General features: G+C 39.6%; 1 protein-coding gene across 1 annotated transcript; it reads left to right on the plus strand.

The window, feature by feature from the left end:
• The first annotated feature begins 9971 nt into the window (after window positions 1-9971).
• Window positions 9972-24912, plus strand: and2 (actinodin2). The gene is made up of 5 exons (XM_075483294.1): window positions 9972-10074; window positions 21666-21710; window positions 22863-23026; window positions 23416-24303; window positions 24514-24912. The coding sequence occupies exons 1-5, from the start codon at window positions 9972-9974 to the stop codon at window positions 24910-24912; spliced, it is 1599 nt and encodes a 532-aa protein (XP_075339409.1).
• The last annotated feature ends 390 nt before the right edge of the window (window positions 24913-25302 follow it).

Raw genomic sequence — 25302 nt, forward strand, 5'->3', positions numbered from 1 at the left:
AGAAATCATTGCAGAATTTCCTCCAGAAAAATCTTTGTCTAATATTTTTGTTCGGTTTATTATGACCAGGAGGATTAACTCAGCTGAGTTTCTTTGTTTGTGTGTGGAACTAAATAGATGTTTACAGCACTGTAACCGTTTGCCTGCAAATTAAAGTAAGTCATCTCGTGTGATGTAGCTTTATCAGAATAAATTATTGCTTGGCCATAGTTTACAAACTTTTTACGTAACATAATGTACAAGCTAAGGGGAACACTTTCTTTAAAACTAGTAGTTTGTTGTAATAAGAAGTAATTTTGTGGAACACAGTGATGTGATGATATTGGCATCCCATGACGCTGAGTATCTCAACATTTATCACACAAACTGGAAGCATTAAGGATCCTATTAGTCTTAATAAAAGTCATTTAAACATGTGATCCCTGGTGATCCAGAGGTATTTTTTAAATCAAAACATTGGTCTATACTACTGCAAAGTATTCAGACTGGAGGCTATTTATTTTATATGGTGTCCTTAAATATCTTTGTTCAATATTGACTTAACCATTTTGCCCTCAAATGGCACTATAGATGCAAGTTATTTCTCAGGAATACGCAGCTCAACATCCAGTATTCCTCTGAGTGCAACGGAAACAGCACCTAAATCAAAGTCTACTGGGTTTTCTTCACAACCTTGCAATGTTCATTGATGAGCAAACTACTGCAGGTCAAGGTCAAGGTCATGACCATGTCACACAAATACCTCATGGGGTACTCATGACTCATGAGTTCTGCAGACAAAGTTTTGTTGTCACATGAGGGTCAAAGTCTTTACCACCTGAGGAAGAAAAGCTGCAGTGTGGCCGTGGTGGGAAAGGTTGAGCAGACAGACGGTAAACAAAATAAAAGATTAGATTTGAGATGAGGATAAGATTAATGCTGTGGCAAAGACGATGACAGTGGACTGTTTATTCAGAATTACACAGGACTCCAACTAAAACTCCCGACAAGAACAAAAAGTAAGCAAACAGTCCACAGAGCCAGAAGATGATACATTGAAAGTCTCAAATCGATGACTCTGTCTGTCTTTTAAACGATAGAAATAACTATATAACCTGGAAATGACTTTGAAATTTATTGCAGTGAATATTAAGGATATTATTGATAAATAATGTTTTCTTTCACATGATGAGGATAGCTGTGTGTCATTATCTGAGGCAGACGTGTCAGCAGGTGGCTACAGCAGCAGGACGTGCTCCAGGCAATGTTCTGCTTGGAAACATCGGGTCCTGGCATTTATATAGAAGTAACTTTGACACACACTACCTACCATTGCTGCAGATAAGGTGGCTACTTTCATGGCGGTGGTCTTTTTCAGCAGGATGAAACATGTCACATGTCAACAATTCTTAAGGAACATGAGAGAGATTGACTTGGTCTTAAAATTCTCATTTCACAGTCCAAGTTTGATCTTTGGAGGTCCCATCCTGCAACTTAAACTCTCTGCTGCTAAGAGAGCTTGATACCACAATACTGCCTCAGGGGTTTTGTGGAGTCCATGCCTCAATGGGACTGGAGTGTAGATGGATGGTCAGTGAATATAAACTAGCTCTAACAACCAAATTTCTGAATTTGCTGCAGCACATATTTGTAGCTTTCAATCATCTGTGAGCACCAACATGAATTTCAAATCAGATTTCCAAATTAAAGGTGGTTTATGGCTGAATGTCTAAGACTCCCTTTTTAATAGAATTAAATATAGCTTCGACATTGATGTGTAACATAATGTAAACTTATTTAATCATCATCTAATCATATCATTTTTGGGTTGGTAGATGTATGATATCAAACATACTGAACATGTATTCCTGTTTCAAAGGAATTCTTCAATAACCTGATGTAACAAAATCATTTTGACCTTCTTTTCACCTTTCACCTTAAAATACTCACTGTCTATTCAAAGATGAAAGGTAAAAGTACGATTAAAAGGTGTAGCTTGTCCCTTTTTGTGCTAATAAAGTTAAAATCTATCTCCATGACTTTATATATAGTGTCTGTACGATATTTAACAATATAAAGTTGGACAACATAAAATCACATTTAAATATTAACATGAACGTACTCCTGTAAGTACTTATTGATTTTTCCTGATACTTTTCACAAAGTAGCACATCAACTGTTTTAGGTGTCAATGAGGAGCTAAATAAGATGAAGTTAATCAAAGAGCTGCTGCTTGAATAAAGACGCTTTTCAATAGATTGTAGTGAGACAAAATGCAGCAGCATAAATGATGGAAGAGTTCAGCATTTTCTCGATTGCAGTTATTGATTGTGGCTGTACCGCTGCTGAGCTGCTGACTTGCTTCTTTGGTTGAGTTTGTGTCCGTTAGCTGCATGTTTGCTGTCTGGCAGACTGGGGGAGGCACAGGACTTCTGATGGTTGTTGACTCAGACCTCTTTAGAAGTAAAAGTTTCCTCAAATGAAACCAACTTACCACACCTCACCTTTCACAATAAAGATAACGTAAACCTGTCATGATGTGGATTTTGTTTTAGATGTCTTTGATTTGGCACCGATATCTCCTGGTTAGTTTAGTCTTAGTTTCATTATGTTCTTTGCTTTTCTTTTGACTCCTCTTCTGTGTTCAATTATTGTTTTAATCCATTTCACATATTGTAGCTTTCTTCTTTGCTTGTACATACATTATATTTAGTTTTTTTTGTTCACAGAAGTCTGCAGCTACTTTAGTCTTGTCTCTTAATCAGTGTGTGACAACCTGTTCCTGATTACATGTCTGCCACCTGCATCCATTCAGCTATTCTTCCCCTCCAAGTATAAATCTATGTTCCTTGTCCTGCTCTGTGTTCCATCTTTGCCCTGTTCTGTAATGTGTTCAGTTATCTTTTGCCCTTACTGCTTCAGCCTTTTGGTTTTGTTTTTCTGTTTAAAGTTATTTATTTCCTTTTTCTGGATGCCTCTCCAGTTTTGTCTGCTTTTGGGTTCTCCTCAAACTCACATTGTGACGAGATCGTTCTCCAACTAATGCATGCCTGTAATTTGTTTGAAAACATTTTAAAAGATCTTTCCCGTTGCACATGCGTCATTTTACAAAACTTGCACCTTACAATAGAAACTTTTAGTTGTAAAGAAATGATCCGTACACTGACAAAGACAGCAGTAGTCTATTTAAATAAAATGAGTTTTGTTTTACATCTCCCTGATGTCTTCCAACTATCTGGCTCATGTAATATGCAAAAGGCAACTCCTTTAGTATCATCTGTATTTAAAAAAAAAAATCAATCTGTTTCTATATTACACATTTCTATTCAGCACTGCAGATCCCAGCGGAGCAACAAGGACACTGGCAAAACAGAAGATCCAATTTCTGCATCGGGCAGACAACAAATAAACACATCTGTTTCTAATGTCTACTGGCAAAATACCTAATAAATGATATACATAATGCAACACAAATCCCGTTATCATATATAAATATATGCAAGTTAGATTTCAGTTTGTTAGACAGAAACATAATTAAGTACATTACTGTCTGGGTTCAGTTAAAATTCAGTTCAAGGTGACTTCATGGAAAAAGTAAATAAAAGAAAGTTGATATTTATCCAAACAAAAAGCACCCAAAAGACAAACTAACGAATGTTATGAATCTGGTGATAAACTGGGCAACATTTACAGTGTGTGTGCAGCGTTTCTCTGCTGGTAGATGAAAAGCATGACTCCACTTACTGCTGTCATGTGGGCAGCAGTAAGTCTGGCGCCAGCGGTTGCTTTATATTCTGGATTCTGAAAATGATCTTTCAACTTCTCTGTGAAGTCGACTCCTCTTGACTTTAGACCTGAAAGGCTATTTGGCATACTGTACATAATGATTCTGACTATTTTGTTTGGAGAGAAGAAGCTATATCTTGAAGGTGTTTGACTGGAGAGACTTGGCAGGCACACACAGAAGCGCAAACCTCAACATATAACAGACCACACATATTTAGAATTGTCATCCTCCGATAGGAAACTGTCAGTCAGGACCATTAGCACGTGATGATTAGCTCCAGGGCGTCAGAGTGCTGCTGGTTCCACAGCAGGATATCTTTTTACTAGCCTTGGAACATTCTATGTCCTCCTCCCTGCTTTTATAAACTGTGTTTCATGCTGGAGTGTGAGTTCTGTCCCGAGGCCCTGCAACATCAAACAGCCACAACTTCATGCCATGTGTGACACAGATTCCACACACACCCCTCAGCAGGAGCATTGTTGATGCGCTTCGTATGCAGCTCGTTTAGGGTGTGCGGGCTTTATTCCCCTCTAATATAGATTGATGTGTACCATTAAACTGACTCATTGACTCCTGAAGCAGCTCCCAATCTGCTGTCCTACATTTATAAAGAGATTTTAAATGTTCATTAGCCTAAACAATCAGTGGCATAATGGCTCAGTTCTGTCACAGTTACAGAAGTAAAAGGCTTTGGCAGTTTGACCTAATTTGTGTGTTGAAATATCCAGGCTACGGTTGTTCTGTGGAAAAGCAATAGTATTTTCTTGTGATTCTCTCTCTGAGGCTTTGTGGGGCTTTTTGAATATGAGCAGTTATATTTTTTCAGTAAGTAGAACATTAATTTATTATTTTGGAAGTGCGTGCACAGTCTCAAATGCAAGTATATTCAAATCCAGTTTGACTCAAACAAGCTCACATGTTCAGCCTGATGTCTTCATCCTGCATAATTTAATTGTTAAGGCAAATTAAGGCCAAGTTAGACAAAAGAACATGTTCCTGTCATTGAATCTCATGTTTCTCAAGTAAAACAGACAATTAAAATTGCGGTTGTGATCTTCTGGCTGACTTGCCAATTCTGATTTTGGTCAAGTCTGTTTTCTTTTTTACCAAAAAGAGCTACATACACAAACCCTATCTTTTCTTTCTTTAGGAAATGCGAATGTGAAATTCAGAAAAAATCTACCTTTCATGATCAAACATAAACATTTACTATCAAAGAACTCTAAAAAACTATCTCATCAGTATAAACCTCATCACAAATGGTTCCAAATCGTTATTGTCCCACCTAATTGCAGGGGACATCTACTCTCTACTGTGATGGAATTAAATTTCATTACGTCCATTCTTGTCCTAATTGCCCACTGGCAGATGCAGGCAAAAATTACAGAACTTTCCAAATGTAAAGTATCTCTGGGAATTTAAACTTGTCATATAAAATGTGTCAAATTTACTATAGAATGATTAAAGTAAACTGTTAATGCCAAACTACTTTAACAGGTACCAGACTGTCTCTCTTAAGGATTCAGTCCTGGCAACAGTAACATGTAAGACTAATTTCACCTCATATGCATATTAATATTAAATTGGGGCCAACATTTTATTACAGAGCTCATGACATTAAGTGCTATATCATCTCTACATCCCACTTATCCGACATGACAGGCAGGAGAGGGTGCTGCCCTTTTCAGTGTTGCATGAATAATATTTTCTATCTGGCTTTTGTGATAGTTTGTTGTAAAAGAAATTAGACTGTAGCTTGTTGTACACCCTACTACAGTCAAAAAGAGACATCTTTTTATGAAAGTTTTGCACAAGAGTTATCAGTTGAGGAATTTTAAGTGTTTATTTTACTTTTTTTTTTAAAGTGCTGTACTCTTCATGTTCTCCTGAGAACACTTGCATTGTGACAGCTTGCTGTATGCAATTATCTTGCTTGCACATTAATCCAAATGTTTGAAAAAACTGTGAAATAATGAAAAAACCCAGACTTTCTTGGGATTGTTTAAAGTGAGCAATTAATGGGATTGTTATGAACAAGTCATTATTAAGGAAGGGAAACAGGGAGAAAAGGCTGAGCTATGCCAAATGACACAAGAAGTGGACAGAAAATCAGTGGCAACAGGTCTGATGGAGGGATGAATCCTCCCCAGAGCCCGGATTTCTTTTTACTTTTGCATATGTTTCAAAAAATTCTTGTTTTCCTGACAATAAATAAAAAATAAGGGGTGTTTCAAGACTTTTCCACGGTGCTATATATATTGAATACAGCTCACGAGCACTTAATGACACCTTCAAAGATTCATCCACTCAGATGCAATGTCTTTGAATAAGGACAAGAGATGAAAAGCAAGTAAAGTCCCTTTAAAAACAAGGGACTAATTCCCCAAAGAACTAAATCCTGTCCTTTGTCTCCCCAGGTATGTACTCCTTACCTACGTCTTCTTTTAAGCAGCTTCTAAGCTGACATCTACCTAAAAAGTCCCTCCTCTTAATACCTTTAAGTACTCTGGAACTGAGGGGTGGTTCACTATATCTGTGGAGCCTACATATGACACACTTTAAATCAAATGACAATCTGTAGGTTACAAAAGGTGCACAAAATGTATGGTTAGTTTGACAAGTACTTCATGGGTTACATGATGCATGTATGATAGATAATTAGTTTCCAAAGCATTTTATTGGTCAGGTAAAGGTTGCATTTGACAAGCTGTCAGTGTTCATGCAGCCGTGATGTGCATGCAGCCTGCTGGAGAGTCATTCTGTCCTTGAGGGCATTGACAGTTTGATAAGGATGTAAGTGACAGAAAGGAAGGGCTTTTATGCGGTAAACTACACGGATGAAAAAAAAAAAGCAACCTCGCGCTTGCTTAATGGAAATATAAAAATAAACTATACAAAAAAACAACAATATTTTCAAGGCTCTTGCTTCTCTCCCTCTCCTTGTCTGGTCTCTTGCAGACAAAGGCCTGAACAGGAATGCACTTTGACCTTTCCTCTGTTTTAAAAGAAAACTGTGAAGCTTCTTTCAAGGTATGTTCGTCATGTATTTATAATGCGAAGAGCCACCCTATCACATTTCCGTCGCACTGCCTCCACTATGTGTGACAAAAGATTTGGTGTGTTTAACAAATTCTCCCTTCAAGGTTTAATCTGTCCAAAAAATATTGTTCCAGGACTTGGAAGGCTTCTTTCAGATGTGTTCTAACAAAGTCTTGTCTGGCTTCTCTGTGCTAAAGTGTTACCAGTATTGTGTGTCTTGGGGTAAACCCTCTTTATTTAGATTCATTAAGGAGCAAAGATATGGCTACCACCTAAAGAGTTCTCATAACTTGTCTCCATATTGTGTGGAGAATTTTCCTCATTAGGGACAGAATTCTCCAAAAATCTGACTTAGTTGTCTTTCTCAGTCCCAAACCGAAGAGCAACTGAACCAATGTGTCCTGTGGCTGGCAGCAGACTCATAGCTTGAAGCCAGAATCTCAAGAGAATATAAATGACACACAAAGAAAGTATAAGCTCTCCTTCAATGTTATTTTTCCCTCTCATACACATGTGTATAAGATTTACCAATGGGCAAACAGAATTGGATTACTGAGCAGTCACCAAGCTGCTCGGTTCGTTCCACTGTGGCGTTACATATGGAGGGGGAGAAGAGATGTTCTGCTCAGCAGGCCCAGTGCACCTCCAAAGGGAGTTCCCCATGAACTATTATAGTCAGATACCTGAACAACCTCAAGTAGTTCCGCTAAATGCGAGGAAGCTACAAGTCTACTGAGTTTCTATAAGAAGTCCAAAGTTTTAGAAATTAAGCCCAATCACCCTCTGTTTTGCAGTCTTGTTTTTTTTTGTTCAATACACAGATTAATAGCCATAAGGTGAGAGGATAGAGCTGTACAGTCGGTCAGTTAACGAGTAAAGAGCTTTGCCTTATGACCCAGCTTCCTCTTCACCACAAACACAAGATACAGCATCATGGCAGAGGCAGCGTCCTGTCTGTGGTTGAAACCACATTCGCCTTTCTTGTTACTTAGGAAAAAAACCCACAGATACTCTTCCACCTTCCACCGTGAACTGAATCTACTGATTCACCTCAGGGGAGCATGCCCTCTTTCCACAACTGCACGCCAAAGTTCAGAATGCCTTTTAAAAATAAGGGGAGAAAACTGTTATCCTGCAGGGAAGTAAAAAAAGGGACCTACCCCTGGAGCCAAACCAGCGGGGCAGAGCTCTTTGCCGAGCACCGGGTGACTGGATAATGATGTGATGTGGAAGGACCCGGTGGGTCCATCATCTGCAAGGCCCAGAGTAGGTTTCTGGTGGCTGTAATGTGATTTGAGTAATTTTCTTCTGCTCCTTTCTCCTTTGTGTTTAAACAAAATGTTTATTTTTTAATCAGTGCTCTTTTCCCACATTGGAGGATATAAGTAAAGTAAGTAAGAAAACAATAAATATACCATCTTTATGGAATGTCATGTTAAACCTTACAATGAAGGCATGGATGACTAAAGATCAGAACATCATAAACAAGGTTTAATGATTTATACGTGAGTTTTTCTCTCTGTCGTCTACTCCATACCCTTGTGGAAAACCCTGTATTATTAACATGATTTATTTCAACAGGCCAAAGGAAAATATAACTGCAATGACATCTCGTTCACCTAATATCCAAGCCACTGTAGTGGCACAGTGAATCAATTTGGCAGGTAGACCTGATTGTAGGTACTGTAACAGCCTATTGTACCAGCAAACATTCATTGTGTGTGCAGAGGTCACATAGTTTGGACCACGTGGTAACTGTTAGGAAGACAACATTGTTTTTGTGTTGTTTAGTCTATTTCTTTTCTTTTTACCCTTTGGGACTATAATTAGGCTCAAAATATTGTTTTCTGCCTTGTGCTGTTTGAGATTTCTGTGTTCTGTGTGTGAGATAACATGTTAGAAAACAGCACTGCGTGAGCAAATAAAGCTATTTTGTGTGGTTTGCACACAATGTTCAAACACACCTTTGTAGACTGACTTTATGCGACATGACAGCACAAAATGTAATCTTTGTAAGTAAGTATAGGGTGATCAAAACTTTGGGTACTTTCAAAGTCTTATGCAATAGTAAATGAATATGTTGTTTTTTTAGGGACTTGGCCTTATGAGTCATTGCTGATTTTCAGTATTTGCTGGGGTTAAGGAAAATAAGAGATTGATTTTTCACATCATAAAAAATTGACAAAAACTATTGTAATGACAAGTTGCATAGTCATTTTATTTCTTTATCCATGGTCATGAAATAAAGACTCAAACAGGCAAAAAGTAAGACGGTGACAAAGCATGGGAAAAAGTGCACAAGGTTGCCATATTTGGTTGAGAACATGTAATTCACATCTCTCTATGTAACTGACATGAAACTGTATGACACAAACACAAGCGCACTTGGACTGTAATCTTTTTAACTTACACTGTATCAACATAAACAAACACTGGTAGCAGACTGCACTGGTGTGATACCCTGAGGAGGAAGAGATAGAAACCACCGGGTTCAAGAAAAGAGAACTTATTACAATGCGCAAAGGGTTTAACCCAAAGTTCCGCACCCCGAGGCTGTACACTAGGAGGAAAGACAGAGGCCGGGGGCAAGTGTGTCAGAGCTACAACCCAGAACAGAACAGCAAAGATCCAGGAATACATCAAGAAGATGGCCCCAAGTGGTTAACTGCCGAGTGACTGCCTCAGGCAGCTGAAACCCTGCAAAGGTTTGGAGGAAGAGCAGTAACCATCGTGGAAAGATAAGCCTTTGGACAGCATGTGTTATGGAGTATTGATACTGTAAAGCCTGAAAAAAAGTCTGGTCTGAAAGACAGTACGGAGGGACTAATGGCAGCACAAGAACAGGCCCTGAGCACAAGAGCAACAGCGTTCTGTGGTCTACCACACAAGACGGGATCCCAGTTGCAGGCCGTGCAAAGAGGCTGCTGGAACCGTCGAGCACAGAGTAGTGGGGTGTAAAATGTAAACAGGTACAGCATGAATGGAACCCCAGAGGGGAATAGTGTACAGGAACATCTGTGCTGAGTATGGGTGCCAAAGTCACCCCCAAAGGTGGTGGAGAATGACAGAGCCAAGATCTTCCAGATCCAGACTGCTAAACAGGTGATGGCTAACCAATCGGACATTATAGTGGCCAACAAACTACAGAAGAAGGCAGTAGTAACAGATGTGGCAATCACAAGGGAACATCAAGAAGAAGGAGCACGAGAAGCTCAGAAAATACCCATGGCTGGAAGAAGAAGTTAAACAGATGTGGGAGTTGAAGACAGGTAACAGTTGAGCATAGAAGAGCATAGTCCCAGAAACAACTGAGATAATGCATAGAGCCCTCAAGCTCCCAGGCCTCTGTTAGGTCTCTGTTAGGCCTCTGTTAGGCCTCTGTTAGGCCTCTGTTAGGTCTCTGTTAGGCCTCTGTTAGGCCTCTGTTAGGCCTCTGTTAGGTCTCTGTTAGGCCTCTGTTAGGCCTCTGTTAGGTCTCTGTTAGGCCTCTGTTAGGTCTCTGTTAGGCCTCTGTTAAGTCTCTGTTAGGCCTCTGTCATGCCTCTGTTAGGCCTCTGTTAGGTCTCTGTTAGGCCTCTGTTAGGCCTCTGTTAGGCCTCTGTTAGGTCTCTGTTAGGCCTCTGTTAGGCCTCTGTTAGGCCTCTGTTAGGTCTCTGTTAGGTCTCTGTTAGGCCTCTGTTAGGCCTCTGTTAGGTCTCTGTTAGGTCTCTGTTAGGCCTCTGTTAGGCCTCTGTTAGGTCTCTGTTAGGCCTCTGTTAGGTCTCTGTTAGGCCTCTGTTAGGCCTCTGTTAGGCCTCTGTTAGGTCTCTGTTAGGTCTCTGTTAGGCCTCTGTTAGGCCTCTGTTAGGTCTCTGTTAGGCCTCTGTTAGGCCTCTGTTAGGCCTCTGTTAGGTCTCTGTTAGGCCTCTGTTAGGTCTCTGTTAGGCCTCTGTTAGGCCTCTGTTAGGCCTCTGTTAGGCCTCTGTTAGGTCTCTGTTAGGTCTCTGTTAGGCCTCTGTTAGGCCTCTGTTAGGCCTCTGTTAGGCCTCTGTTAGGTCTCTGTTAGGCCTCTGTCATGCCTCTGTTAGGCCTCTGTTAGGCCTCTGTTAGGTCTCTGTTAGGTCTCTGTTAGGCCTCTGTTAGGCCTCTGTTAGGTCTCTGTTAGGCCTCTGTTAGGCCTCTGTTAGGCCTCCAAGCTTGAAAGTGGTGACCACCCGCAAGTAACTACGTTGGGAGACTTAATCTGGGTTATTACTCTGAGTATGCTCTAGAACATCTAAACAGGAATAGGAATTGAAATTAAACACGACAATTAAAATACTCTATTGTTTAGATTAATGTCAGTAGTCAGAATAAAGTTGTTCAGGCACACCAATGTCCCTTCGGGTGAGTGAAACCCGCCATTAAATTGCTTTCTGTTCCCATATCCAGCATAAACTACTGAAAATTTAGTAAGAATTAAAACACAGCAGTATCTTTCCTAAAACGACGGTGTTACATTTGCAGCACACATAGTATCCCTTCATTCTTCACATGATGGGGGATGATCTCCATACAGGAAATGCAACACTCACTGAATGGAATAACAATCACTCAAAAGTGACAGCTTACTTTCCTTGGAGCGGGATTTTAATGAGTGTTAAATGTCGACTACCTGCAGAAACAGAGGATGTTGCACATATTCCTGTGCATGTCCATACAGTTCTCCTGCTGACCTATGACCTCACAAACTGTCAGACCCACAGGAAGCCACTCTGCAACCTTCTCAGCAAGTGCATTCCCAGATCCTTTCAATTTTTATAACCCTGCACCCCTTTGACCCACAAACCCACAAACCTGCTTTATGAGAAAATCTTTGGCTTGTAGAAATAATAATACAATGTTTTTTTGGCTTTTTTTAAAATATTTTTTTAGTTTTAATCTCATGACTCATGATTTATTTTTCAAATATATTTTTAAGAATTACTTTCTCAACTATCTTATCCAATGACAGAGACTAAAACATCCTCCAAGGGATGATGAATGATACCTGCTCCTTTTTTCGTCCTCTACATTTTTTTGCGAATAGCAAACCGATCATTTACCGTCTAATGACATATCATTTCCTTTCATAGTTGCCCAAGTTTCAGGATTTTTTTAAAAACATCCTCAAAAAGTTGTCATCCTCTCCAGATGTTGTGAAATTCTTCAGATCTCAGGGATAAGGTATGTTAAAATTATGAGCTTGTATCATGCTCATGTCTTCGACTGCTCCTGAACTGGATTGCAGGTTTTAGTGCACAGGAGAACACCTGTTAGGAGTGTAATTATACTGTACACATATTGTGCAGAGGCTCCATATGCTGTCACCCCTAAACATTCTGCAGATGGCGTGTGATAAATGATGGTCTGCTAAAATAATTCAAATTATTTTCTATGAAAGTGAGTGATAGCCACATACACTCTGCATGTTTGGGTTTATATGTGCTGTGTCTCCTGTTTCATGAGGAATTTAGACATATGACCCTTGTCAAAACCATAAATTGCACATTATATACACAGCTCAGTAAGTGCGTGTGGATATTCTCTTAAATTAACATTTTAGTTGCATATTGTTCTTCTTGATACTGAAAGAGGATCTATCGTACATAGGAATTAAATGTTTTATATCCGACAACTCTCCGATGATGATTTCAACCCTAATGCAGTTATTGCTGCAAATTCAATGTTCTTCCCTTGAACTGGTCAGACTTGAAAATTTAAACATCTGCGATCAGAAGACACACATAAGCACGTACAGATAGAAGTCATCTGATGTGACTCAAAACAGAGCTTATGCAATTATTTAATCAACTAATCTTTGAAATTTGATTGGAAATGTCAAATCTTTTGCTTTAGCCAAGTTTATCTTTTTGAAAATTGTTATTCCCTGGATAAGGAGTGTTAACGCCCCTTAGCTAAACACACAAAATGTGATGGACACAAGGACCACACGTCCTGCTGATATACACTACTTTGAAAGTTGTGTAAGGTGGCCCCAAAAGAACGTCTGTTCATCAGTCAAATACAGAGCTTTCTGTTTTGTGACCAACTATAATGTTGTCGTCTCATGACTTCAAGCGGAATTTTGGAGGTTGAGACCTGAGCGAACAGCGCAACAACACACTGATCTGGAAATGTAACACTGAGGCTGTCAATAGTGCAGACTACTCACAATGTTTGTTTGGTTTATACCTAGCTCACTGTGTATTTCATTAAAAATGTGTGTTTTTGTGATTTAAACTGCTGCAAGACTGCAATTTCCTGGTGCAATATCCAGCTTTATTGTATTATTAATAACAACAGAAATGTGTTCTTTCCCTCCTCCTTCACTGAGCTCAGCCATCAATGTTTACCCCTTATTATGAGGGACTTCCCTCAGGCCATGACTGGTCCAATTAGCTGAAATTACATGCTGTGCATTTAAGTATCTTCAGCTGATGTTAATATTTGTCGAGAATTTGTTTTTCTTGTGGAAAACAGCTCAGGATTTGTGTAATATTTCTCTAAAGTGATGGTTTAAGATAAAGAACAAACTTTGAAATAACAGGTTAGGTAGCCTGAATGTGCTGCATGATCTTATGTGGTTTATTCTTTATTGTTGCGTAATTATTTCCTTTACTTTACAGAGCTCATTAAAAAAGGTTGGTTATACAATTGTTGTTTTTTACACATTAGTAACATTTTTAACCTGCAGGTTTGATCAGCAGGTGCTGATGACGAGGGTGATAAACTGCCACTAAACACAATGAAATGTAGTAACGTTTAAGAGAACAGAAACCAATGCTTACTTCACATAAGAGGTATTTGCTTCGGGGACATTTTATTTCAGTTTTTACTGTGGGCATCAAGCTTAAACCAGCCCCCAGCCTGCTGTGTGTCTGTGGATTACATCACCACAGTCAAGAAAACTCCTTAAATATGCCGTTTGCAGAAGATGCGAGAGACCCAGAAAAGTTTCTGTATTGAAACAGAGATAAATTCTTTATGATCAGTTTGGATTGTTTGGATTTATTTCATGTGGATTTTATCGTTTACAAAACTGAATGTTTAAAGAAAGACTCCCTGAATGTCAGCAGCAATGAGCTGAATCTGAAGGACAGTTATACTTTCAGTTGATGCTTTTTAGATGTAGTTTTATTACTATGCAGCACAAGTTGGACAGTAATGAGAGCCTTTTGAGGAATATAAAATGCAAACGGCAGGCTTTTGAAGGCTGGCTGAACAGATTCAGCACAGCAGCAAACTTTACAGCACAGCACAGCACAGAAATATCCAAAAGTTACACACAAGACAGTAGTGTTAATTACACTCAAACTCAAGCAAATTACTGTTTATCAACTAGCTCTACAGAATCTTACTTTAATTTAGAAAAAACAAACACAATTTCAACGTTTCAGAAATTGTGTGTTTCTTTTAAAATGCTTTAGAAATGTGTGATTGTCCCACACAAACACATGTGAAGTATCAGATTGTCTATTAGAAATTAAATGACTTCTATGCTGGACAAAGAATTAAATATTAAATCATTTTTGCACAACAGTAATGTTAACGGTCCTCTTGAGTTTACCCCGTGGTATTATTTATAATGATAAGTATCATTCTGGTGTTTAGCAGGTGCAGTGTTTGGCATTTTGCAGTTGGTATGTTAAAATCTGATTATCAGCTGATGTCAATTTCCTTATTTAACACAGCATTTCCAAATATTGGTTGTCAGGACTTTTTTGCCCTGCATGTTTAAGGCCCAGTTCACATGCGCACAGCTAGTTCCAAAATCCCTGACCTGCTAAAAAAATGTACATTGTGGGTAAAGTGACTCATGTTAATATAACAGTAAGTATTCTCTGACCATTCTACAGCAACAGCGACTTCATTTTCAAAGTTACCCCCCAACCAGAGGTCCGATCACGTCTCATCCAAATCCGCAATGTTGGCAGCGAGTTCTGTGTTGGATGATGTAGAAGAAGGGCATTCTTCAGCCTCAGTTTTTTTTTAGTATAGTTTACAAATAACTGTGCATTCATGTACAGAGATGTAAAAAAGTAATTAATGGCACAATTTATGATTTGGCAAGCCCAAACCTCTATTTTCTCTGTTCACATGACAACACTGGAAATAAACGTCTCCCAAAAACCTTTTCCTTGGACGGATTTTCACAAAGCTTAGTTTGCAGCGACCAAAAAGAAAACGTGTAAGTGTGTGGACAATAGGCTGAAATATACAGTAAACGCTGTCTTTTTATACTTGCCTGTGTTTGTGGGGACGAGGTCTTTGATTCTATACCACACATAATTCAGCTGAACTTGTTAGTTCTCATCAGGCTCTGAAGGAAACCCTGATAATGGACCCATTTATATGACTTAGAGATGTCAGTGTGTTCCAGGAGGACAGGGATTTGAAAAAACAGCTCAGATCGGCTGAAAGTTATCAGTTTTGACAATTATTATTGACAATTAATAATGAAATCTTTGAGGTTCATTACCTCCACTTGATGATTGTATAATGGTTATCTGTTGATACTGTTCAAGCAACTTAAACTACAACTGAAGTACTTACTTAAAAACATCTGGCAGACATAATCCTTTAACAAGAGTCTGTATTTTAAAGACATTTTTGCTCAAACACAAGATACCCTTTGTGAGTTTTTGTGAGACAGAACTTTGTCCTGTGTGATTTCCTCTCACAAAAAGAGACAGATGTCTCCTGGTGGCAGTTGTGTTATAAATTGAAAAAGACAACAGCTTGTTTCCCTTCTGTTAAAGCTCCGTTAACTCAGAAATGTGTAAATTACCGAGGCCGAGTCATCATCAGTCATAGACGAGGGACACGTGTCCTCAGGAACAAAGTGACTTTAGAAGAGCAGCATTTAGGAACAGCCGTAGCAAATAATGCTCAGCCGCTGTAGCTTATTTAGTTAGGTTCAGTTTTGAATTGTTCTGAAGTTGCCAGGAGCTTCGTGTTAAGATATTATCAAAATGTTCAGAAAAATAACAATGTTTTAGCTTAAAAACCTGAACGTGTAACAAGCAATATATGATGATACAAAAGTTGACTTATATTATTTACTACAAGATTACTGCCAGACAGAGTGTTATAGCTCCTCTACTGATAAACTAATGTGGAGCCAGCACTGGCAACTGAGAATGAAAATGAGGAGGCGAGTAATATATGTACAATCATGCAACCCACTGGACTGGCTACTGCCAAGCCTTTCAAAGTGTTTTCATCACTCTTCTCACCAGCCAACCCCAAATTCAGGTGCAACCATATGCAGATCTTTATGGTAAATGCATTAAGACATCAGTTGAACATCAAGTGAGAATAAACCAGTATTTATTGAGTCTAAAATCTTTCACAATTTGTCAGAATTTCCAGAGGTCATAATGAAACCCTTTGTGACATACTTTGGCCTAAATGCTACTGACATAACACTTCAGCTGCTTCTTTTTTCAACCATGTCTTTATAAGCGTTTGCAGCCATTTAGGGGTGAATTGTGCTACCAGAGTTCGTCTTAATTGAGATTTCGACAGTAAAGCTTAGCACGATCATACAAACTTGGCAAAATGTTACCATCAATGAGTCTTAAAGCACATCATGACCATATGAGAGAGAACATAGCCTTGTACCTATCCCGAGAACTCGCACCAGAGAAGTAATTGAGTGGCAGATTTAACCATACTTGATTACATTTCCTTCACCCACTGTTTGACCAGAGACAGTTGGCACCAATTTCTTTTTTAGGCACGATCTCATTACAAGCCATGTGTTCAACTCTCCCACTTTCCTAAAAACCACTCCATCGCCAATAGAAATGCTGATGAAACATAATGGTGGACCAACAGGGAAGAGACAAAACAAAAAACCCGCCATGACTCCATCATATATCAGCTCCATTAACTCTGGGCTGTCAGTCCATTCCTGCAATTTTTAAGGCAAATGTTATGAACTGTTGCTTTTACTGATATTTACATCAAATTTAGCAAAAGCTTTTTTTCTTCCACGTTAGGAACACATTGGGGGCAATGCATCAGTTTCTCATTGACATGTAGAATGGATAAGTTGGGGATCCAACCAACAATCTTTAAACTGAAAGATGATGACTGAGCTACATCCAACCCCAAGTTTGTGTCCCACAGGTTTGTTTTTGAAATGGTGGGTTCATTTGTTGTGGTTATAGTGATTATTGATGCGTCATTCAATTAAAAAAAGGGAATTCAGACAGGGAAAAATCATCCAACAAGAAATTGACTCCTTGTCAGGAAACTATTGTAAGGATTATAAACCCCAAATTGAGCCTTTTAAGTAAGTAGCTAACCATCTCTTATGGTTGTCATTTTAGATCTTAGAAAACACTGGAAAAAAGTACAATTAGAGCATCACTAGTTAGTTTCCTTCCTAAGTAAGTCAACTATATAATTGTTGATGAGAACTTACTGCAGCAATAAAAAAATGCAAAATTCTGAGGTACAGTGGGCTGGATAAGTTTACTCTGAGCTGGGATTGCAAACTGAAGATCTGTAGAGTGATAAGAGTGATTGGAAATTGGAGTGATAGAAATGGTAAATGATCTGTGAAGTCTCTGCAGTGGTTAATTAGCTCACCACTTTAAGAAACAGATTTATCTGACATGAATCATTCCCACCATTTTGTTGTTGTTTTGTCCCAGTTGGCTTCAAAATGATTAAATTATCTGCTCATCGGGGTATGAAATGTTTCACTATAGTAAGTCATGTTTTCTGATCCAAATTTGGCAGAAAATCCTTTTATTTTTTAAAAACAAGACTGTTTCCTCACTAGTAGCAGTTATAATTCTTAACCATCTTTTCGACAGAATTATTCTAGCTGAGCAAACTTTATAACCTAAAAGTTAGAAATAAGTGGCTGTTGTTGCTAAAGGTTACAGACAAATGGTTGACACTGTTTGCCAAAAGCTAAATAATTGTTTGAAAATGGATGAAAAAAGGTCAACGTGATGGTATTGATAGTAATAGTTTTCTAAAAGTCAGACAGGAATGACTTATGTACAGCTAGCTTACAATTAGAAGTAAAATGTTGCAATAAATTACAGTTGTTTAACTTTGTTGTTATGAAGATATCTCTCTGTGTAGATAAAAGTTGTTGAAATATAGTTGGGTCCACCTTACAAAGATATACGCTTGTGCTGGAATGTGTCAAGGGCTGTTGTTCCCTCAAAGGCTGCCTGCTCTGTTTGATCTTTTCCAGCTCATACTTTGCAGTTTCCATAGCTCCCACAGTACTCAGCACGTTCCACAGGCTGCAGGCTGTGAAGGCTACGTGGCACAACCCAGGCATCAGGATTTTGGACCAACCAAACAGAGTTACTGGCATGCTGATCCTAATGGCTTGGCCCTTTAGAGCAGCTGCAGTTTGCTTCATTAGTGGCTCTCTTTATGAGGCCTGCTTCTCTTAACAACTCAAGCTTCCTTCATGTTGTTTCATGTAAAATATGCATGTGCAAATAAGCAAGCTAATTTGTAGGCAAGATTTTTTTTTTATTTTCAAGTATCTTTTTATCTCAAATCTAACTATTCTGGCTCAGATTTGTTTTTCTCCAACAGCTTCCTTGTCCAGTATAAAACACCTGACACCAAGTTGTGAAACATTATCAAACAAGCTGGTGCGACAGAGCCTTGGATGAAACATTGCATCACTAAAATAAAGTCATGCTCTTGTCATCCTAGACAATGTTGCTTACACATTTGCCAACATACTGATGCAACACTGAAGGTATTTCAGAAATTGTTATTTTTTGCTGTAAATTTATAGAGAAAAGGTGTTTTCAGGGAAAAAATGTAAGTGAATCAACACAAACCAGTGAACAGTTTTTAACAGAAGTAAATCAGAGGATAATACTCTTATTTAATGCATATAAACTCAGATACAATGTCACTTTGTAAATCACTGCAAATTCCACACATACGAGGAAAGAAACTCCGCACCACATGGCACCTTTTTAATGTTTCTCTTCTGAGATCAGTCGTGCTGCTCACCTTTCTTAATTACAGGATCACTATTGGTTGAATGTTTAGTGGTGCAGGAGCCAATCCTGGAGCACCTAACAGCATGTTTGAGCTGTATGACATGCCTTTTTGTTTTTAATGATCAACGGGGCTCCTTAAAAATGTTTCCCTGCATGTCTGTCCCACACAGGGGAGCAGAGAGCTACAGAGTTTAGACTGATCAGATAGCCACAGTGCAACAACCCCCCTCCCTCCCAAGAGAGCCGCTGGATCAGAGGTGATCACAGGAGGCTACATATTCGGCACCTTTGCAGGTAAGGACTGATGATGACGTTATTTGAAAGTAATTACATTTAAAAATGACTGACTGGAAATTTAACTGATTTCAATTTGTCTGAAAGTGAGAAACTCAGAAGCTTTACAAGCCGGGCTGAAACTGTAGAAGACAAATTCTCTTTTTGAGAATAGCAGCTGTAATTCAACAGCAATATAACAAAGGACATCAAGCCTCTGGCTGTTTGATTGTTGAGTTCAGTCACTTTGTTTGATATTCTGATATTCATAACTGAAGCGTTTTGTTTCTCTCAGTAATCCCCGAAAAGCTCTGTCCTCAATCCTCTCTATTGTCTTGGCATCAGCCTGTTAAATAAAAGTGTTCCCTTTGTTCCACATAAGTTGTCTTTTCAAGGATTTCCATATCTCACAGCTCGCTGAAAAACTCCACAAAAAGCAACAAGACACAAAGATCAGTCAAAGTCTAGTTGCATTGTAACATTACAGTATGCTGCTTGAGTTTCCTTCTGCAAATACACTAAATATTGTTACGCTTTCTTCCCTCAGAAAGCACATAAAACAGAAAATGGCACGTGCTGGGCGACCATCGCTTCTCCTGATCCACACTGGATTCCTGTTGGCAATTGTTTTAATACCAGGTGAGACTTCAGTAACAAGATTTAACAGATTTAGAACTCATCTCTGGTATTAGCTACAATCCTTTACCTCAGATTCCTTAGACTATATATTTTCTTCTAATTTGTTTCATAAGAAGAAAACACTTTACTGCAATCATGAAAACTGATAAAGTTACTTTTCTGTTTGACATTTAAAAAAAACAAAAAACTGCTCAGCTACAAAACATCATGTATTTTAAATGAGACTTATTTATATAATAGTTTATAATAATGTCACAATACCAGTTAAACATAGCCTTTTTAAAAAAACTTTTTGACAACTGAATTGTCAAATTGATCCCTTTGATGTATTTTTCTCCTTCTAGTAATCCCCGGTCATGAAATTTTTTGGGGGGGGGGTTATTCTGTGAAACCGTAGCATAATTGTAGCAGCAGGTCTTATATGGATTTTAATGACTTGAAATGGTCTGATACAGAATGGATGGGTTGTTACTGGGAACTCATTTTTTATAGTTAAATTTGATTTCAAACTATGCAATAACACGTTTTGGCAAAGCAAAACTTTTTTTTCCATCCAGCATTATTATTATTTTTTCCCCCCACATTCCTCTACCGTTGCTTGAACATTGTAAGTATTCTTTATGTCTCCAGACTCTTCTTATCTGGTGTATGCCACACTCATTTGGGTTTCCTCATATGTGAAAATGATGAACTGATTTTATTTTATTTGGTAAACCTGTGGAATCCAATGCTGTCTAACACAATAGTAGCTGTAGTGTTAATCAGTATTCAGCCAGGAACAAGTACCACTAGACAATTTCAAACATCAATCCATCCATCCATTTTCCATACCCACCATCACAGGGCCGCACAGAGACAAACAAGACAATCATCCACACTCACACCAAGGATTAATTTAGAGTCACAAATTAACCTGACATGCATGTTTTCGGGTGATGAGAGGAAGCCGGAGTACTCAGAGAGAACCCTCACGTACAGGGGGAGAACGTGCAAACTCTACACAGAGAGGCACCAGCATGGGATTTGAACCAGGAACCCTCTTGCTGTGAGGTGACAGTGTTAACCACCACACCACCGTGCAGCCCACAGTTTCAATCAGTTCTTGCAGTTTAACAGAAGAAAAGAAAAAAATAACTCTCAGAGATTTATGTGCACAATTCTGCTGATTCTTATAGGATTTTAAGCCTGTTTTTGAAGTGTTGTCACTTATCTAAGTATTGCTTTCTTACCTACGTTTTTGGTCTAAAATACATTGTGAGAGAACTTCAGATACAATTTGGACCTGGTAGTGGTCCAGTCCTGAAGAATGACACATTGATCTGAGTTATAAAGGTGTCTGCTACCATTGACTCTTTAGCAGTAAAACAACATACCATGATGCTCTCTTAGCCCTGCCGAGCTAAAAAAAAACTCACAAGAATCATAAAGACACACCTATATCTGCTTTTGGAAGTTTTCCACATTAAGAACTGAGGAGAACTGGTAGTTTCAGTAATTACTTGGCTGTTTTCTTATAGTCAAAAACCTTGGCACGAAACCCCAGCAGAGCTGAAGACGCTCAGACACGTCCTGTCCCTCCCACCGCCCACTTTTACAATATATTAGCACTTGGTTTGTGTGAGGGCCCATTCTTTGTAGTTTTACAGTTTAACTTTGAGGAGGCCCCCTGTAATGGCATAAACTGCTTCAGTATAGTTCAAAGCTAAACGATGCAACATGCTTGGGGCTTGGTGGAGGGCTAGAGGAGGAGGAGGAGGGAGGAGTAGGGGACATTTAATCTGCAGGATGCTGCCTATGTTGGGGCGCCAGAGCTCCAGAACCTGCCGTGTTTTAACCAGAGGCTTATTAGTAGATCAGCGCTTTCCCTGATGCAGAGGGTAAGCGCAACATCTGATTTGACTTGGCAAATATTGCTGCTGCTAATGCGGTTGCTGCTTGTGTTTTTACAGAATTTCTGGGGGCCGTTCCAGTGGGGCAGCACGAGCAGGAGGAAGGTGAGCACGTGTGACGTGGCATGTTAGTTGCTCCCGATTCAGAAACTGTTGCTCACTTTCAAACATACACTGCCATGTATATTTGGGAGTGTCATAGTGTTCAGCTTTTGTGATTTGCATCATCACATTGTAAAAGCTCTCGTTTTGGTTTAATCAATGTGTTAAATAGTTCATTTGTTTTTGTCAATATAAAGTTTAAGAGAAAGTCCACACATAAAGATGTCATTCTCTCCCACCCAAATCAACAACAGCTGCCTCACCATTTACCTTAAACTATTTACCATATCTAAGTTACTGGTGACTAATTAGTGCAGACTAAGCTAGGTGGAAGGGGTCTTAAAGAGACAGGAGTTAAAACGGAGCATTTCAGAGATAAGGTGACTAGAGATGCTGCAGAAATACGAAACACGAGGGGAAAGATGTTGTTTTTTTCCTAATATGAAGCAGGTACAGCTAATGTAGTAGACCCTTCAAAATAAGTTTGTTTTTTTTACAAATCTTTAACTAAGCTCAGTATTTGCCGTTTAAGTTTTTGAGGCTTTAGTTTGTGCTGTTGTGTTGTGTAAAACCCTTTCCACCCTGCACTCGGACTAGGCTGGATAAAATTACAAAGAACAGCACTGTAGAAGCCTCCTGGCATCATTTATTCAAATGTGATTGAAATGAATGCAACATTATCGTGCTCCTTCTCTTTTGCATCAAATTTGTGCTTGAGATTTTTCAGAACATGAGTGTTTACTGGTTCATTGTTATAAAGACAGAGACTTATTCTATAATTTTTCCAAGTATCTTTTGACCAGAGCTCAAGGTTTATCCTTTGGGACTTACAGTTCTAGACTTACTGCAGTGAATTTAGCAGTGTTTTTTCAAGTGGAAATTCAAACAAATACTCTTAGGTATTTGTTTGAATTATAAATGATGAAGTAAAGTTACCTCTGTGGCAGACAAAACAAGAGTAGCATTTGATGTACCATGCACACAAGGTAAAATCAACTCTGTGAACACAAGAAAATATATGGTGACTGTAGATTTAAGCACATACGGAGTCCAGGGTGTGTTTCAGTGAAAGTAAATCCTTTTTCATTGAGTATTATTTCTGGCACCGGCATGATAACTTTATTTCTCTTTCGCTCCCTTCCTTACACCCCACAGTGGCTGCAGTGTCTGATGATGTGAAAGCAGAGGCTATTGCCAACTTGAAAAAGCTGGTTCGCAACAGACGGAATGTACCCGTCTTGGCTGTGCCCCAGTTCAAACGCGTGCCTGACTTCTGGGGATGGTACAAGTACTTTATGGACAGCCACAACCAGGAGGGAGTGAGTGGAGCTCGCTTCACATTAATTATTCAGTTTCTCACAGTCATGATTGTGAAATAGTTCTTGTTTTGCCTTTAAAAGTTGAGAGTTAAGGTTTAGTTTTTATCAAATATGTAAGGAGATGTTTAGGAGAAAGACTTCCTTATTTCTGCAATCAAGGGACAACAATGAATGATTTGTTGCTTAGGGGGACTCTGTTGTTTAGAAGTCAGACTTAATTACTTCAAAGACAGAAAAAAAGACAACAAGCATATGTTTTCCAGCAAATTATTGGAGTGATCTATTAAGTTCTAAATCAGATTTTTTTTGTTCTACTTTTAGTTGCAGGCTTTTATTTTTGGAGTACAACAGGTTTCATCATTTTGTCTCCATTTCACCCTGTTCCTCAGGTTGAGGACCTGGATCGCCTGTATATGGCCTACTTACAGAACAAGCACAGATCCGAGGAGGGACCCACATTCAACCACTACCTCAATCACCTTAGTCAAATCTATAAGACCTGTGCTGATTCTGACGATCCAGAATGCATCGCTGAGTCCACAAGCAAGCCTAAGGCTGCAGTGGTGATGCCTTCCCCCATCAAGTCTGCTGCCATTGGGATGTGCAACCCCTACATTGACCCCTACTGCCTCTACCCCGTCCTTCCCAAAGCTGCTGCCCACGAGCCAGCTCCAGCCAAGGTGCCAGCTCCCATCCTCACCCCTGTGCTGCCCATGCCCTTTAAAAACCCCACTGGTTACTACTACTACGCTCCTGTCCTGGAGCCCTTTCTGACTGCAGAGCAGAGGGCTGAGTTGTTGAGAATCTGCCACCCTGAAGATGTGGAGTGCCTGCAGTACCACCTGAGGGCAGCATATGGCTACCGCCCCGCTCTGGGTCCAGCTCCATCCTATTCTGCCCTTAAATGTGACCCAAAGGACCCCTACTGCCAGCCCCCTCTGGTCCATAAAGCCCCTACTGGCTACTACCACCTGTACCCCAGCTGTGACCCAGCGGTGGATCCTCTGTGCGTGAGCAACGTTGCTGCTCCTGCTCACCTAGCTGCAGGAGAGGCACCTAAAGAGCAACACTGCAATCCTCTCTTTGATGCCAGCTGCAACCCCCTAACTGCCACCAGGCTGTCCGGCCTCACCAAGCCCGTCCTGGAGTATCCTCCCAAGGTTCAGCCTGCACATCTTCCTGCACCTCTGGCCTGTGACCCAAGATACAACCCATACTGCATACTGGCGGCTGCTGCTGCCCTGCGCAACCCCTCTCCACAGCTCCCTGAGCACCAGGTCTGAATCTGAAGTCCTGTTAGTAGGTTTGAATAGTTTCTTCTTGGCTAATTCAGTGTAATCTTGCTCATTGAATGATTCTTTTATTCCTAATTTGGTTTATTAAATGGTGTAGTTAAATGAAATGGGTGTTGAATAATACTTTCAATTGTTCTTCAATCTGCTTTGCATCTGTTTTGAACCAAACACACAAATCAATCACTTAACCAGGTCCGCTACCAACTCGGAGTCCGCGGCAAGACCAAGGAGGGGCACGACTGCTTTGTGCACTATGACAAAGACTGCACCCCGGTCAAGTCTGGCCCTGAAGCACCAGCCACACCCTTTTGCCATCCTTATGATCCCAACTGTGGCAAGTTTGCTTCACCCTCCAGCATTGAGGCCCCAAAGTCAACCAAGGATGGCATAATCCTTCCTGATCCTGACTGCGACCCTGAGTACGACTACAACTGCCGCCTGCGTCATGCCAAACCCGCTGCCCCTGCTGAAGAGCCCATGGCTGATGAGGAAAAGGCTGCAGATGAACCTGCTGAGGAGGCTACTGCTCCACATTCAGCTGTCCCCCGCTTTGAAGATTTTCTCAGAAGTGTCATGAGCCAGCACAAATAGATTTGAGAATCTGACAAATAAACAAACTGGTGGAAAAAGAGCTCACTCTAATCCTTCTGGACTTCATGGACCACAACCTTTCACAGTATCATCAAAGCCTTACAAAGCTATCAAATAACTAAATAACTGAATTTCCCAGATAATCTGAAGGTTTTCTCTGTTTTGGTCCGAATTAGATAAGGTAAAGCAACGTATACTGTCAAAATATGTGAAACCTGAGCATTTAAATACTTCATGTTTGTTGTGTTTATAGAAAAGACTCTTATGTTTAGATGTGTAATAGAGTAGGGTTAGTTTAATACTGTGTTAGTGGGCAAGACGTTCTCTCTGTTGTACATTCTTTTCATCCAAAGTGTATTTAATGTTGTTTTCCACAGTTTTCATTAACTC

This window comes from Odontesthes bonariensis, chromosome 14 (genome assembly GCF_027942865.1).
Source record: "Odontesthes bonariensis isolate fOdoBon6 chromosome 14, fOdoBon6.hap1, whole genome shotgun sequence".
In the NCBI taxonomy this organism is placed as follows: Eukaryota; Metazoa; Chordata; class Actinopteri; order Atheriniformes; family Atherinopsidae; genus Odontesthes; species Odontesthes bonariensis.

Excerpts from the sequence above, each read along its gene's own strand:
- and2 (XM_075483294.1), top strand. The coding sequence starts at position 9,972 with ATGTGGCAATCACAAGGGAACATCAAGAAGAAGGAGCACGAGAAGCTC. Across the intron at positions 21,711-22,862 it reads GCAGCACGAGCAGGAGGAAG|TGGCTGCAGTGTCTGATGAT; the intron begins GTGAGCACGTGT and ends TACACCCCACAG. Across the intron at positions 24,304-24,513 it reads CACAGCTCCCTGAGCACCAG|GTCCGCTACCAACTCGGAGT; the intron begins GTCTGAATCTGA and ends TCACTTAACCAG.